This window comes from Odontesthes bonariensis, chromosome 13, assembly GCF_027942865.1.
Source record: "Odontesthes bonariensis isolate fOdoBon6 chromosome 13, fOdoBon6.hap1, whole genome shotgun sequence".
In the NCBI taxonomy this organism is placed as follows: domain Eukaryota; kingdom Metazoa; phylum Chordata; class Actinopteri; order Atheriniformes; family Atherinopsidae; genus Odontesthes; species Odontesthes bonariensis.
In genome coordinates this window covers 34856144-34872084 of record NC_134518.1, presented here as the reverse complement: position 1 = coordinate 34872084, position 15941 = coordinate 34856144, and the positions used below count along the sequence as shown (strand labels likewise).

The 15941-nt window shown below is 44.7% G+C and overlaps 1 protein-coding gene across 1 annotated transcript in view; it reads left to right on the top strand.

Moving 5' to 3' along the window:
• The window catches only part of sec24b (SEC24 homolog B, COPII coat complex component), a 37933-nt gene extending 33390 nt beyond the window's left edge, over nt 1-4543 (top strand). The window contains exon 24 of the mRNA XM_075481989.1: nt 3656-4543. Coding sequence (XP_075338104.1) covers nt 3656-3770 — 115 coding nt within the window. The 3' untranslated portion in view covers nt 3771-4543. The remainder of the gene's footprint in view (nt 1-3655) is intronic.
• The last annotated feature ends 11398 nt before the right edge of the window (nt 4544-15941 follow it).

Sequence of the window (15941 nt, the reverse complement as noted above, 5' to 3'; positions counted from 1 at the left end):
ATGCGAGATTACCATTCACACACAGCCAGATGTACCAAAGTCTCAAAGTCAGAGACGGGGGTGAAATGTATCCTCACTTCTTCCATCAGAACCTGTTTCACTTCCTCTCTGAGCAGCGGTACAAACTGTAGAAAATAAGCTGCTTCCATCTCCTCTTCTTCAAGCATCGACCCCAGCAGCAGCTCTGACTCTCTGCAGCTTCAGTTTATCTTAGCCAAGAAGAATCAAGCCCGTTCGTTATTTTAATTCGCCGTCAGGTAGAGAGACGGATCGCTCTGATTGGCTGTTCAGTGCAGTAAATGAACCGTTGTAAGTAAATATGATTTTTTGCTGAATTTTTTGCTGCATGAAGCAGAAATGCTGGATAAAAGCATGCCGGTACAAAGCAATTCACAGGTGAAATGCAGGCTCTTCAGTATCAACACATTAAAGGAGCCAATAATGAGCTTGAACCACGTCGAATGATTGAAAACTGAACTAATTGTTACCTCGGTTTGGTGTATAAGAGCCCAAATATAGCCGCTCTGTATTTGTTAAAGTTGGTCAGCATAATCCCCCCGCTGTCATCGTACACGTCGACCTGCACAAAGTCGGCGCTGCTCGTTAACCAGCCGTCCAGTAGGGCTGAGCAATTTTAATTTTATCAATACTACGATATATATCGATATTTTGTTTCCCGATAAAGTATCGATTTTTTTATTTTATTTATTTTATTTATTTATTTTCAATTTTTTTCAATTTTTTTTATTATTATTATTATCATTTTTATTATTATTTTATTTTTTTCAAATTTTTTTCTCCATTTTTTTAAAAATGTATTATTATTATTATTTATTATTATTATTTTATTATTATTATTATTTCTTTTATTTATTTATTTTTAAAGCTCACTTTATCGAAAAGTCAGACTTTAAAATGAGTGAAAACAGAGTACAATACAGAACACAATACAATGCCAGGGGGTCACATTCTACAAAACTGATAAATTAGTTCATAAAAATGTTATAAAGTGCACAGCTCTCACCTTTGTTTCTGTTTGTCTGGCGGTGTTGTTCTTCCGGTTCAAAGGTCGGACCACCGGTCCAATCAGCGACGATTCATGTCAGATCACACTGTCCCTTTTTTTCAGAAAATGATGTAAGTGTATCGAATCGAATTGTTGGCTGAATATCGTGTATCGTATCGTATCGTATCGTGACATCAGTGCATCGCTGCACCCTGCTGTCAGCAGTGTTATTATACAGGGAAATATACTGAAGCTCACCCCCCTCAGGGGGAGAAACTGCAGCTGCTTCCTAACACAGAGGAGCCACTCGAGAGTTTGCACAAGATGGAGGACGAGTGAGGAACTGGAGTTGTGCTGTAGTGTTCAGAGGCTGCTGCTGTGTGTGTACCTGTGTGGAATCAGAGTAAATTTAACATGAACCGCACACAGCGATGAGGTCACAGGGGAGGACTGATCCAGGCTTTATAAAACCGAAGAATAACTAAGAAATCGACATTTCCTGACAAAAGAATTAAGATTAACTTCTATCTGGGGTCATCCCTCCTTTCTGTTCGATCCGTATAAAGTTTTTTATGTTTTTATTGTATTATTTTCTAAAAAGAAGGCCTTGGTTTGTCCCAGAGACGGCAGGATTTCTCACTTTTACTCGGTTATCATTAGGAGAAACACTCCTTTTCTGTCCTCGGGGGCCGTTTGTTGCGGCGCCTTCCTCTAATGATTACATTCGTGTTAGCAGCTGGAGCTTATTAGTCATGAGGAGTCAGATGAAAAACCTGCAGCCAGAACCAGGATTACACAGTTTAATTTGTTAGTTTGGTCTTAGATTTACTTCTGATCCATCCATAACCTTCCAGCCACATGATCTGCTTTGTGGAACTTGTCTGATGAGAACAGGTTTGGTTTTTCAGGTGTTGGGACTTGAAACCGAGTCGGAGGATCGGCCATCTTTTTTTCAGTTGAGTTAGTTTGTGCTGTGAACAGAAGGCGGGTGTGGACGGTTTCACGTTGAGGAGCCCAGCCCGAGGTTGGCAGAAAGCTATTTCCAGAGTAAACCCAGTGAGGTGACAGCGGTGGAGACGCATTGTTGGAGCCTCCTCTCCTCCTGTCTGTGGCATCGTTGCTCAACAACATGTTTACTCCACAGAGTTGTCAGCTGGTGTCTGAATGGATGTTTGTGTGGTGAAGTAAGAAGACGACGAGGCCGAAAGAGGATCGATCCGAAAGCCAAAAATAGCTTCTTAAATGTTTTAAAATGCAGCGTTGTGGGAGCCATGAACGGCTGATCCACGTTAACGGGGTCAGATCTGCTCTTTCTGATTGGAAGCAGGGCCGGTTTTTGCTATGGGCAATGTGGGCGACCACCCAGGGCGCAAAAAAAAACAAAACTCGCCAGTTTTCTAGACATTTCCATGTCAAGTTAGCGGAGTGGGCGCTGAGGCGTGTCAAGTTGCTGCTGAGTCATACAGGTTGTGGGTCAGAAGAGGCAAGGGGGGGGGTAGACTGATCCCAGGCCACACAACACAAACTGCTTCCAATCCAAATAAACTGTATTTCATTCCTAAAATCAACATAGACCCATATACCTTCATGTAATTAACTGGGTTATGTTGAAAAATGTAAAAAAAAAATTAAATCTGTCTACGTGAATGTGTTTACGTCACGTGACTCCGGCTGATTGACGGCTGAACGGACGGCGTTAATGGGAAAAGCAAAGGTAATAATGTGGAGTCATCATGGATCATCATCATGGTGAAAGACCAAAGAAGTCATCAGGTGCCCAGTTTAGAAAGAGAAGAAGAGAAGAAGAGGAGAAACGGGCAGAAGATAAAGGGATGCAGATTTCTATCAGTGACGTAGGCTATAGGCTATCTGTTAGCCTCTTGCTAACATGTTGCTATTAGCCATGACTGTGTTTGATTTTTAGTTTTGCTGAACTAGAATTAGAATTGAGGCATCATGTCATGCAGCTAATTTCACCCAAAGGCAACCTGCTCTGGTTTGTGTTTGCAACGCCCAGGCCATAAATCTAGCCAGGTCCGCCTCTGATTGGAAGTGAAGAAGACGACGGTTCATCTGTTCAGTGAGACATTTCCTCATTTAGCTAAAGCAGAGAAATATTTGAAAATATACCAAACTTTATGGTTAAAACAGGAAGAAATACTATAATATATAGTTAAAAGGATGGCTGCCGGTGAGACGAGGAAATCTTTGAATGTTTGAGCTGGAAAATGAAGAAGAACCTGTTTCAGTGTTATCTCAGACTCGGCTGTTTGTGTCGTTTTAAATCATTTTATGGACCTGAGATTGATCTCCTTCACCATCCATCTTTTGGCGGGGGTGTTGTGTTTACCCCGGTAGTCGTGGTAACGGTGGAGCTGGAGCTGATGGAGGCCCACGCCTGCTGCTGTGCTTTGACACAAAGACTGACTGAACTCTTTTCTTCCTGCAGACAAACATCAGCTTTAAAGAATTCAGCTCAGAAACTCTTTAAAGGGAGCCGTCCTTCCGTCTTGTTTTCGTAAAACACTCCCCAACAGGCAGAGTTTCTGTGGGCATTTGATGTTATTTTCTCTTCAAAGCTAATGAACTCACGTTAGGAATGTTGTTAATAGTTAGCCTGACTACCTTTTGCTCTGTTTCCTCCCGCAGGGACGATGCCTCGGCGAAGGCCACCTTGTTCCAGTACCTGGTGGAGGACCGGTCCGAGTCGGCTTCGTCCTACGTGGAGTTCCTGCAGCACGTTCAGCAGCAAGCGTCCAAGTAGGCTCCCGCCGTGCCGAGAGGGAGGCCGGCCGACACATTCCTGAAAGCAGAGCGAGGAAAGACTGGGAGTGAGAAGTAGTGCACCGCCCCCTCCCTTCAGACTGTCCTCATCCTGAAAAACATCCACCACGGAAGCTTGTTAGTCAGCAGCGGGACTGTCGGGGGGGAGGATCGTAGGAGAGTAGCCGATGTTAAAGAGATGTAAACGAATGATTGATCGACTTGTTGCCGAGTGAATCATGGAAAACGCTCCCGCAGCGGCCGCTCGCCCGCCGCCTCCGGACCGCCGCTGGGATCCATCGCTCCGGAGGCGAGGAGGGACAGTCGAGCCAAGAAGAAGACGCCCCTTCCACACCTGAGTTGGTTTTTGTGAGCATAACATGTAGCTTGTGGCGTGTTTTCTCCCGTTTTAAATCCACCCCCTCGTTTCGTTTTACACTGGAGATGAAGAACTCGGCATGTGCTTTGAAATACGGAACGCATGTCACGGTTTTTTGTCTGCTGCTAAGTCTGATGACGGATAGCGTGATTTGATTGGACGTCCCCCGCCGTCCGCCGGCTTCGTTTTTTCTCCGCGCCACCAGGAACTTTGGATTTGTCGAGGTCAGCCTCCGGACTTCCACTCGTCGGGCAATCTTCTAAGTCTTCTTTCTTGTTTTATTTTTTCCAGGCGCTAACTGAAGTCGCGATCCACTTTGTAACTACTGAAAAGAATCTTTTATGTGCGATAATTTATGAACCAGCTTATTAAATAAAAACAGAAAGAGAAACTCGGCTTGTTTCGTGTGGAAAAATGTGTCTCTGAAACGAGCCTTTACCCTGTTATCTGGTGACTTCTTCATTACAGGTGCAGAAATTACCTGAAACATGCAAACATGAACGTAAAACCAGAGTTAGTTCAGTTCTGAGCAGCTTTAAAGTGAATATCTGCAGATGTTTCCATGGTAACAGCTTCTTGAACGGCTTCCTGACAGCCACCCTTCCATGGAGCCCATTTCTGATGAGGCTTGGGCCAACAGCAGATGGATCAGCTGAAGGTCCAGATGCATCTCTCAGCTCCTGTGTCAGGTCTTTGCTGGATTTTTTCCTCTTTCTTAAGGACATCACTTTCAGATCCTGTTCATCTGCTGGAGATAGTTCTTTAGGCCTGACACTTCTTCTTCTGTCCTCCACTTGTCCAGTTTCCTCAAATGTTTTAAGGACACACTGCACACCATGCTGAGATATGCCAAGTTTTCAGCTAACAGCTCTTTGGGAATCACCTTGTTGCTGCAGAAATCCTGTTTTCTGTCTGTCACACTGTGTTATCTTTGCTGTTTTTCACACATGCAGCTAAAGAAATGGGAACAAATCTTAATTCCAGTCTAAAACCCACAAAGAGCTTCTAGATTATTCATTTCTGGTGGCATAAAACAGTTTAATCATTTAATTTTTATTAGTTCTTACATAATTAGTCAATAGATTATATCTTATATTCCTTTTTTAAGCTTTAAATTGAATCTTATTTACTTTTTCTTGATGTTGAATAACATATAATTCTTATTATTGTCAGTTTTTTTCCTACTTTTCTACTTTTAGACGTGATAACATTCATTATTTTGGGATTAGGATTTTTTTTAAACTGAATTTCTTATATTAATTTGACTCTTTTGGTAACTGAAAGCAGTTTTTAACGTAAATGTACAAAAAAGTTGAAACTATGAAGCTGTTTTTCACAGATGCAGCTAAAGAAATGGGAACAAATGATGTGTCTCTGTGACAGGCTGCTGGGAACAAAGTGCCTAAAGATCCAGTTTAAAATGGCTTCTTTGCTGAGTTGGACACAACACTGGTTCATCCCTTGAGTTAGGAGCCTTTTTCCTGCTTCAAATGATAAGTTAAGTGGCTGAACAAACAAAGAAAAAACACTTTTCTCTGAAAATAGGTTCAGGAACTGGACTGAAAAAGCAGAAAATGCTCAAAGAAACACTTTGAAAGACCTTCAGAGAAGCTGGAGAACTGTTGGTTAAGACCACCAAGAACATCTGGCTGCTGGTGGGTAAATCTACAGAAATGAGGGCTGCATCAGGATGGATGCTGAAACTCTAAAACGGAACATTCTTCACACTTTTATTAGTCATTAGAGACCCGAACATGAATGGGTGAAACTAACTTGAAATGGAGACATGGAAATATTTTTTGTCAACATGTGCTGATGAGAAATTAAATAAATAAATAAAAAAAACGATTGAACCTGAAAGAAACCGTGAAAAGGCTCCGTTAGAAAGTGTCGGGTTCGGATCTGTATCCGGATCAACATCAGCACCAGAAGAGCCGCAGAGCGCAGCGGCCTCTTTAAATCCGACACGTTAAGTTAAACTAAAGTTACTAAAAGCTGCTCAAAGAACACGGAAAACTACAAGCTGATGCATCACTCTCCACAGAAGATCCTGGATCCAAATCCAGCTAATCACCTTTAATTCTTGTCTCCAGTAGAATCTTTCTGCCAGTCCGTCCTTTATTTTCTGAGTTATCCTGACAGACAAAGTCATACCAACCACAGAACTTCCTTTACACGGTCATTAGCAAACCAGATTCTGAACAATACGTCTTCTGTTCTCCGACTCTGAAGATTTTTTTCCTTTTTTCGGACCAAATGTTTCATCCGTGAAAGCAGCTGACCGACCGACTGTGAGCTGCAGCATCAGTGAGGGCTGACTCGATCCTATCAGGATGCAGAGTTTAGGCTACATAAAAAAGGAAACTGCTGGACTCTTTCAGGTTAAAGGATGTTTGGAGTAATGGGGACATGCTTTCTGCCCGTCCTCAGGAGCCCCGCTCAGCCTTTATAAGTCTTTATATTCCATAATCAGGCGTCCAAAACAACTGAGCTGCGGATGTTTATTTCCTCCAGATGCTGTTCTGCTCCCTGAAAGCAGGAGAGAAAACTTCAGAGAGCATCTCTGAGAGAAGAATTCGCTTTTGTTTTCTTCCCTAAAAGATAAACGGCCGGCAGTAAACACACAAACAGATCTGGCTCCCACATGCCGCCGTGCTCATGGAAAACTGCGCCCTGGAAATCCCAAATATTTTCTCCCCTCGTGCTTTCTGTGCCAACTGGGCAGCCGGCAGAGAAATGCCTAAAGTGGGGGTTTTTCTTCTGTTTTTCTGCTTTTAAAGAACATGGTTTAGTTCAAACTAAGGGGTAAACACTTTTTATTCATCTCGTTCCAGATGTTTGATGTTGTGCAGCAGGAAAAAAATCCAACTCAGAGATTCTAACTGCATCAGCAGCACATCTGAAGCTCCTTTCACCTTTCTTCCAGACAGATTTAAACTCCACTTTCACCCCCCCCCCACACCTCCAACCGTTTCCTCTGTGATTCGTTCAGGACCATGAAGTCACTGTTTCCCCTCACAGCTCCACATTTACAGCAGCTCCCGTAATAACCAGAAAGAGCAACATAAAGATGCTGCAGAAGACTAAATGTGCTCTTATTCACGTCACGTGTTCAGCTGGGACATGCTGACACTGGGATGCTTGAATGAGTCTTTAAAAACATAATTTACTGACATTTTCAGTTATTCCCTGAAGCAGAGGAGCCCTCTCTGTAAAGCTCACAGTGTTTAGCAGAAACACAGCAGGCTCTCCTTTAGCTGGGCTCAAACTTTGGGCACTTTTAGCTTCATCTTGTTGCCGACAAACAAAAACAAAAAAGGACGAATTTGAGTGAAGAAACAACAAAATGAGTTTATTTTTCAACTCTTTGTGATCTAAAGCCGGGACATCCTCATCAAATACTTGTGACTAAATAAACAACAGTGTGAACTTTAGCTAATAATCTCATTTAATTAGCTTCATGGTAGGCTCCAGCCCCCCCCCCGCGACCCTAAACTGGATTAATCTTTGTGTTTGACGTTGGATCCGATCAGAAAGACGGTTTCCTGACTCCCCGTTGGTGCGTGGAACCCTTTCTCGACCGATAAGCAGCTTTTAACCACAGCTGCATCTTTGAGTGAAATGACATTCCTGCTGTTGCCATGACGCAGATAGCACCTCCCCCTTTCACGTACGGTCCAGCTGAACCGTGAACAAACTCAAAAATCATGTAGCCAGCTTCGTATCACTGCCTGCTGTGCAGACCGAAGTGCAGACCGAGCAGTAAACACCGTAACAGGCGCGGCTGTCGGCAGCAGGCAGTGATACGAAGGGAGAGAAAATAGGGCCAAGAGATTGTGAGGTCTGACTTTTTCCTGGAGAACCATTTTGTGATGCAAATGTATTACTCTGTTGAACGCATATTGTTCTGAGAAGCAAAACACTTTATTTTTTAAACCCCAGCCAACTAGCCGGACTACCTTCATCAACACCAAAACGAGGCTGGAACTCTGCTCACAGGACGCAGCAGGGGGTAAGAAGATGTTCAGAAATGAGGTTGCTAATATGGGATGTTACACAGCTTCATGTCAAAAGAGGTGAACTATCCCTTTAAAAGAACTGATCCTCTCAAAGTGTCATGGCAGCGATGATCCATGATGAAATCAGGTGTTCACACAGGAAGCACAGATGTTTTAAACTCACCGTATTCACCTGGTGAGAAACATGACGAACGTGTCAGATCCTGAGAAAACAAAAGGCTGATTAATCAGGGAAAAACTAGATAAATCAGCCTCACTCAGAAACAAGCGTCGTTATCTCAAAGATAACAATGATCGACTCATGATCTGGAGATAAAAGCGTAAGAAATGCAGAAAAGGCTGCGCTCTGCTTCCATGGGAAACAAGTTTTATATCATCTATTTCCATGAGTTTAAAACTGGAACACGGGTATAAATTCTGGAGAAACGATTAAAACAACGCAGGGATGTGGAAGTTATTCAGAATATTCCCCTACTTTAAAGCTGAGAGACTTTCTGTAGCTCTCATCAAATAAGATTCAAAGCTTTCAGAGATCTTTTTAAAACATCACACCTATAACACGATGAAAAGAGAATAAATGAAACCCAGTGACCGGTCCATGTTCTCTTGGACTGTCTCTGAGATTTCTGGTGATTTCGCTCTAAATAAAGATGAAAGAAAACAATTTACCACAAACAAACATCCTAAATGATGGTCGCAGCTTCTAAAAATGTGAGTTTTTATGCTATTTTTTTCTAGTAAATTGACTTTTTGAAGGTTTTTGGATCATAGAAAACACTGCACGACATCAGTTTGGTTCTGTTTTCCAACTGTTTTCCCGTCATGTATCATCCAAACAATTAATCAGCGAGGGATTCTAACTGTGTAACGAGTCATTAAAAAGGTTCATGTGTCTATGCATGAAATCTGCACGATATCTTTGAACTTATCTGGACTGTTGCTTGTTTTTAAATTAATTTTAATAAAATGGATCGAACGGATTGAAGTCTGGATAAATTTAAAGTTTCTTTTTGTTCAAATCAACCAATGCTGTCGTGGTTAATCTGGAAATGTGTTTTATTGTTCTGGTTCATCAGAACTGGTCAGAGAATCTATAAATATCAGGTGACATAAACTCATAGCAGCTCATTAAAACCCAAGATGAAAAATGATGTCAGAGTATTTTCACTTTGCTTATATTCTATCAGACATTTATCATATCATCGTAAGTACAGAAAATGTGCAGATTTTCATGACTCAGCCCTTTTTAAGGATAACTTTTATGAGTGCAAACCTCATAACCAGTGATCATGTTTTGAGAAACACCACAAGTCTGAAACTTAAAGACTCTTTGAGGCCTGCGGAGTCTTTATCCTGTTGAAAATCTTTCCGGAGCCTCGCTGAACGAGGGAAACTTTACCCAGTTCAAACACTCTGGAATCAATCTGCAAAGTATTTCTGCATTTTGGTTCGAGATGAAGATCCATCTGAGGAGGAATTCCTGTGAAAATAAACTCAGCTGGACTCCTCGCTTCCTCCTGATGCTCGCAGAGGGCCGACATGTTGCTGCGTCAAGCTGAGCAAACACGACTGTTTGTTCATCACAGAGGCGCTGCTAAAGAGGCGTGTTGACAGCTGAAAACATCCACCATGCTTCCACAGACAGGTGCTATGAAGCCAGGCTTTTGTTTGCACTAATGGAAATGCCAACCGCTGGGCCTCCGCCGTGAATAATGAAGTCTCTAATCAAATCCTCACAGAAAGGGCATGAGTCTGCTTTCCCAAGACAAAACACGGCCCCTCATTAGAGTCACCAACGTGTCCGAGTCTCGGTGCTCCAGACAAGAACCGCAGATAAAAACAAGGCAACACGAGGTTCTTATCTGGCCTCAGACTCAAATATTTTCCCTCACCAAACTACAAAAAGATCTTTTCTCCTTATTTTGACTATCTGAGGTATATATCCGGCGCAACAATGCTCCATTGTTTTCTTACAGGACGAACACAGAAACGACTTTTTACACTGGAAAAAATGCCCCTCCAAAAATAAGTAAGAAAAACAACAAATAAAAGACGTTTTTGCTTGAAATAAGCAAAAAACTCTGCCAATGGAACTAGTGAAAATCGGCTTGTCAAGATTTCTTGAAATAAAATGTGATATTTGGGACTTTTGAGATAAAAAGTGATCTTGAAATTAGCTTAAAAACCTCTTCAAATGTCAAAAAAAGCTTGTTTCATATGAAATGTGACTCAAAACAATTTGTTTTAAAGACTTTTTCATTTAATAAGATATTCCAGATGTATTGTCTTCAAACAAGTCCCTATATCTGGCTGAAATAGTACTTGTTAGGCAGTTGTGTCTTATATTAAGTGTAATGAGATATTTTGACTAGAAATGAGACAAATATACTTGGTAAGACTTTGATTTTTTTCCAGTGTAGCCAAGCCAAGACTACAAAGTCCCAAAGTCTGCGGAGCGGCATGTTCCAGACAGATAACCTCAGACAGCACATGCATGTTTATCTGCTTTAGATTTCAGTTTGACGCTAACGGCAAACTGAAATCTAAGGTGAGCAGAAGCAGAACTCCGTCAGTGCTGCTTTGAACAGAAATGTTGTTTATGTTTCACCGGTAAGGAGCATCCGAGGGTTCGTGCTGTCAGGAGCATGTGCATAATGTGCACATGTGGAACATCTGGTCGTCCACAGGGTTTTAGCTGCTGTGCTTTTGGGATATATTCGTCTGGCTGTTTTACTGTTACCAGCTGTAAATAAAGCTGTGTGACCAGCACGATTGAACCCAAACCCCGCGGTTGTTTTGTGGACGGTAAAATGGTCACCTCATTCACGTGTTTGAGACACTGCTTTGCTTCAATGGAGATGGTTTCAAAGAGAAATTCAGTTTGTTTTTGAGGAAGAGTTTGTTTTAAACGAAGATACACTCCTTGTAACTTACTCATACCTCCATCTTTAACTGTTTTTAATTCAATACTTGGCTGTTTTACCTTTTTAAGATTGCATATGAAACCATCTAAGGACTTTAGAGTTGGTTGAAATGTTCCAGTCGAACCTCAAACATCTAATTTTTTATAAAAAAAAGGGTTCCTCAGCAAATTCTAGAAAACTTAAAGAAAACTCAAAGAAAACTCCAGAAGCACTGTCTTTCTGTCCATCTGAGCTGAGCTGGTGTCCAGAGAACTGGGCCGTGTTCCTGCACAGAGCTGATATATGGCTTCCTCCTGGTGTTGTGCAGCTTCAGCTCACATTGGACCGTGTTGAGTGGAAATGGTTCTCCCAGCTCCTCCTGAGCCCATGTGGCTGTATGGATCATGGTGGCTGTATGGATCATGGTGGCCGCATGGATCATGGTGGCCGTATGGATCATGGCTGTATGGATCATGGCTGTATGGATCATGGTGGCCGTATGGATCATGGTGGCCGTATGGATCATGGTGGCCGTATGGATCATGGTGGCTGCATGGATCATGGTGGCTGTATGGATCATGGTGGCTGCATGGATCATGGTGACTGTATGGATCATGGCTGTATGGATCATGGTGGCCGTATGGATCATGGTGGCCGTATGGATCATGGTGGCTGCATGGATCATGGTGGCCGTATGGATCATGGTGGCTGCATGGATCATGGTGGCTGCATGGATCATGGTGGCTGTATGGATCATGGTGGCTGTATGGATCATGGTGGCCGTATGGATCATGGTGGCTGCATGGATCATGGTGGCTGTAAGGATCATGGTGGCTGTATGGATCATGGTGGCTGCATGGATCATGGTGGCTGCATGGATCATGGTGGCCGTATGGATCATGGTGGCCGTATGGATCATGGTGGCTGCATGGATCATGGTGGCTGTAAGGATCATGGTGGCTGTATGGATCATGGTGGCTGCATGGATCATGGTGGCTGTAAGGATCATGGTGGCTGTATGGATCATGGTGGCTGTATGGATCATGGTGGCTGCATGGATCATGGTGGCTGTAAGGATCATGGTGGCCGTATGGATCATGGTGGCCGTATGGATCATGGTGGCTGCATGGATCATGGTGGCTGTAAGGATCATGGTGGCCGTATGGATCATGGTGGCCGTATAGATCATGGTGGCTGCATGGATCATGGTGGCTGTAAGGATCATGGTGGCCGTATGGATCATGGTGGCCGTATGGATCATGGTGGCTGCATGGATCATGGTGGCCGTATGGATCATGGTGGCCGTATAGATCATGGTGGCTGTAAGGATCATGGTGGCCGTATGGATCATGGTGGCCGTATGGATCATGGTGGCTGTAAGGATCATGGTGGCCGTATGGATCATGGTGGCCGTATGGATCATGGTGGCTGTAAGGATCATGGTGGCCGTATGGATCATGGTGGCCGTATGGATCATGGTGGCTGCATGGATCATGGTGGCTGCATGGATCATGGTGGCTGTAAGGATCATGGTGGCTGCATGGATCATGGTGGCCGTATGGATCATGGTGGCTGCATGGATCATGGTGGCTGTAAGGATCATGGTGGCCGTATGGATCATGGTGGCTGCATGGATCATGGTGGCTGCATGGATCATGGTGGCTGCATGGATCATGGTGGCCGTATGGATCATGGTGGCTGCATGGATCATGGTGGCTGTAAGGATCATGGTGGCTGCATGGATCATGGTGGCCGTATGGATCATGGTGGCCGTATGGATCATGGTGGCTGCATGGATCATGGTGGCCCTATGGATCATGGTGGCTGTATGGATCATGGTGGCCGTATGGATCATGGTGGCTGCATGGATCATGGTGGCTGTAAGGATCATGGTGGCTGTAAGGATCATGGTGGCTGTAAGGATCATGGTGGCCGTATGGATCATGGTGGCTGCATGGATCATGGTGGCCCTATGGATCATGGTGGCTGTATGGATCATGGTGGCCGTATGGATCATGGTGGCTGCATGGATCATGGTGGCTGTAAGGATCATGGTGGCTGTAAGGATCATGGTGGCTGTAAGGATCATGGTGGCCGTATGGATCATGGTGGCTGCATGGATCATGGTGGCCCTATGGATCATGGTGGCTGTATGGATCATGGTGGCCGTATGGATCATGGTGGCTGCATGGATCATGGTGGCTGTAAGGATCATGGTGGCTGTAAGGATCATGGTGGCTGCATGGATCATGGTGGCTGTATGGATCATGGTGGCTGCATGGATCATGGTGGCTGCATGGATCATGGTGGCCGTATGGATCATGGTGGCTGCATGGATCATGGTGGCTGTAAGGATCATGGTGGCTGCATGGATCATGGTGGCTGTAAGGATCATGGTGGCTGCATGGATCATGGTGGCCGTATGGATCATGGTGGCCGTATGGATCATGGTGGCTGCATGGATCATGGTGGCTGTATGGATCATGGTGGCCCTATGGATCATGGTGGCTGTAAGGATCATGGTGGCTGTATGGATCATGGTGGCCGTATGGATCATGGTGGCTGTAAGGATCATGGTGGCTGCATGGATCATGGTGGCCGTATGGATCATGGTGGCCGTATGGATCATGGTGGCTGCATGGATCATGGTGGCTGTATGGATCATGGTGGCCCTATGGATCATGGTGGCTGTAAGGATCATGGTGGCTGCATGGATCATGGTGGCCGTATGGATCATGGTGGCTGCATGGATCATGGTGGCTGTAAGGATCATGGTGGCTGCATGGATCATGGTGGCTGTAAGGATCATGGTGGCTGCATGGATCATGGTGGCCGTATGGATCATGGTGGCCGTATGGATCATGGTGGCTGCATGGATCATGGTGGCTGTATGGATCATGGTGGCCCTATGGATCATGGTGGCTGTAAGGATCATGGTGGCTGTATGGATCATGGTGGCTGCATGGATCATGGTGGCCCTATGGATCATGGTGGCTGTAAGGATCATGGTGGCTGCATGGATCATGGTGGCCGTATGGATCATGGTGGCCGTATGGATCATGGTGGCCGTATGGATCATGGTGGCCGTATGGATCATGGTGGCCGTATGGATCATGGTGGCCCTATGGATCATGGTGGCTGTAAGGATCATGGTGGCTGCATGGATCATGGTGGCCGTATGGATCATGGTGGCCCTATGGATCATGGTGGCCTGGTGGCTGTAAGGATCATGGTGGCTGCATGGATCATGGTGGCCGTATGGATCATGGTGGCCCTATGGATCATGGTGGCCTGGTGGCTGTAAGGATCATGGTGGCTGCATGGATCATGGTGGCCGTATGGATCATGGTGGCCCTATGGATCATGGTGGCTGTAAGGATCATGGTGGCCGTATGGATCATGGTGGCCGTATGGATCATGGTGGCCGTATGGATCATGGTGGCGTGATGACGGTTCCTCCTGCAGTGCTGCCTGACGGCTCCCAGCTCATCCAGCAGGGCTTTCTGTCCTCGGCCTTTCCACACTGAGGTTTGCCCAGACTCCCTGAATCTTGAAAGATCAAAAAATTCTTTGCAATCTCACATATTGAAACGTTTTTTTGGAACTTGTAGATGATTCTCTGACAGAGTTTGGAACAAAGTGGTGAGAAATAATCTGAACCTTTGGTGGAAGCTCCTGTTACACCCAGTCCTGACACCCTCACCTGTCAGCAGCTAACCTGCTGATCGGAGCATCTTCCTCCTTTGAGCGAGTCGCTGCATCAGATTCTTCAGATTTTCTAAACACAGTAAAGTTGGTCAGTGAAGATTCTGAAAATAATTTCTTTGTAAAGACTTTAGAAAACTTTGCGTCGCTTATTCCCAAAGTCAGAGCTCAGCTCAGAGTCTAACGCTCTAAGAGGATTGCTCACTTTCAGAGCTGCAGGAGTAAACTACAGATGAGCTCTTGATAAAAAGGCGGCTGTTCTTCGGTCTGTTGTGCTTGGCCAGCATCATCAGCGGGCTTTCAGGCTGTTTAGTTACCTACTGAGAGCCCTCAGTGTTTGGCGTGGAATGTGAGATCCGGCCTCCACGCCGGCCGAGGAGCAGCTTCTTAAAGTTTTCTGTCTCTCTCTCTGGACTGGCTGGATCTGCAGACTGTCTCAGGAAGTTGTTTCCTGCTGTCAAACTGCGGTTTCCCTCTCTGGCTGTTGAATCATCTGAAGCGCTTCCTCCACCGTGTGACTGCCGGAGAGGACCAAACTAAAACCCGATGGAAATATCTCCGTTTATGTTGCTTATTTTAGCACGGATCAGCATCCAAATGCTAAAAAAATGTATTCACACGTGCAGCTGTAGGCCAGCCTGGATTAATCGAGCCAACATTCAAGGAGCCACATCTTTCTGGTTTTACTGTGGAACTAAAGGCCCATGAAGTAATCCCAGTGTGAGAGCAGACCTGAGACACCATCTCATGCTGTATCCTTCATGGTCTCCATTATCCAGAGCCGACTCGACAGAAAACGGCTCATCTTTGTTCATCGTTACTTCGTCTCTTTTCTCGGCTCTCATCTCAGATGTGGGGAAAGTTGTGGTCCTTAAAGTTTTGAGGACATGTTGGGGAGGGGCAGCATGTGGAGCGCAGATGTTCCCTCTGGACTTCATGCAGAGATCACTGAACTGAACTGAATGGGCCAACAGGGGACACAGCAGATCATACTCCACAGCATTCATGTCATTTTTTACCTTTTAGCTGCTTTCAACTGGCTAAATTCTCTTTTTGCAACATGTCAATGACCCTGCTGCCACTCTGGAGTATTTCTTGATCAGATGCATGTCCAGCTAAGAATCTCACACTGTGAGGCGAAACTGGAAAAAATCCGATCCTGATTC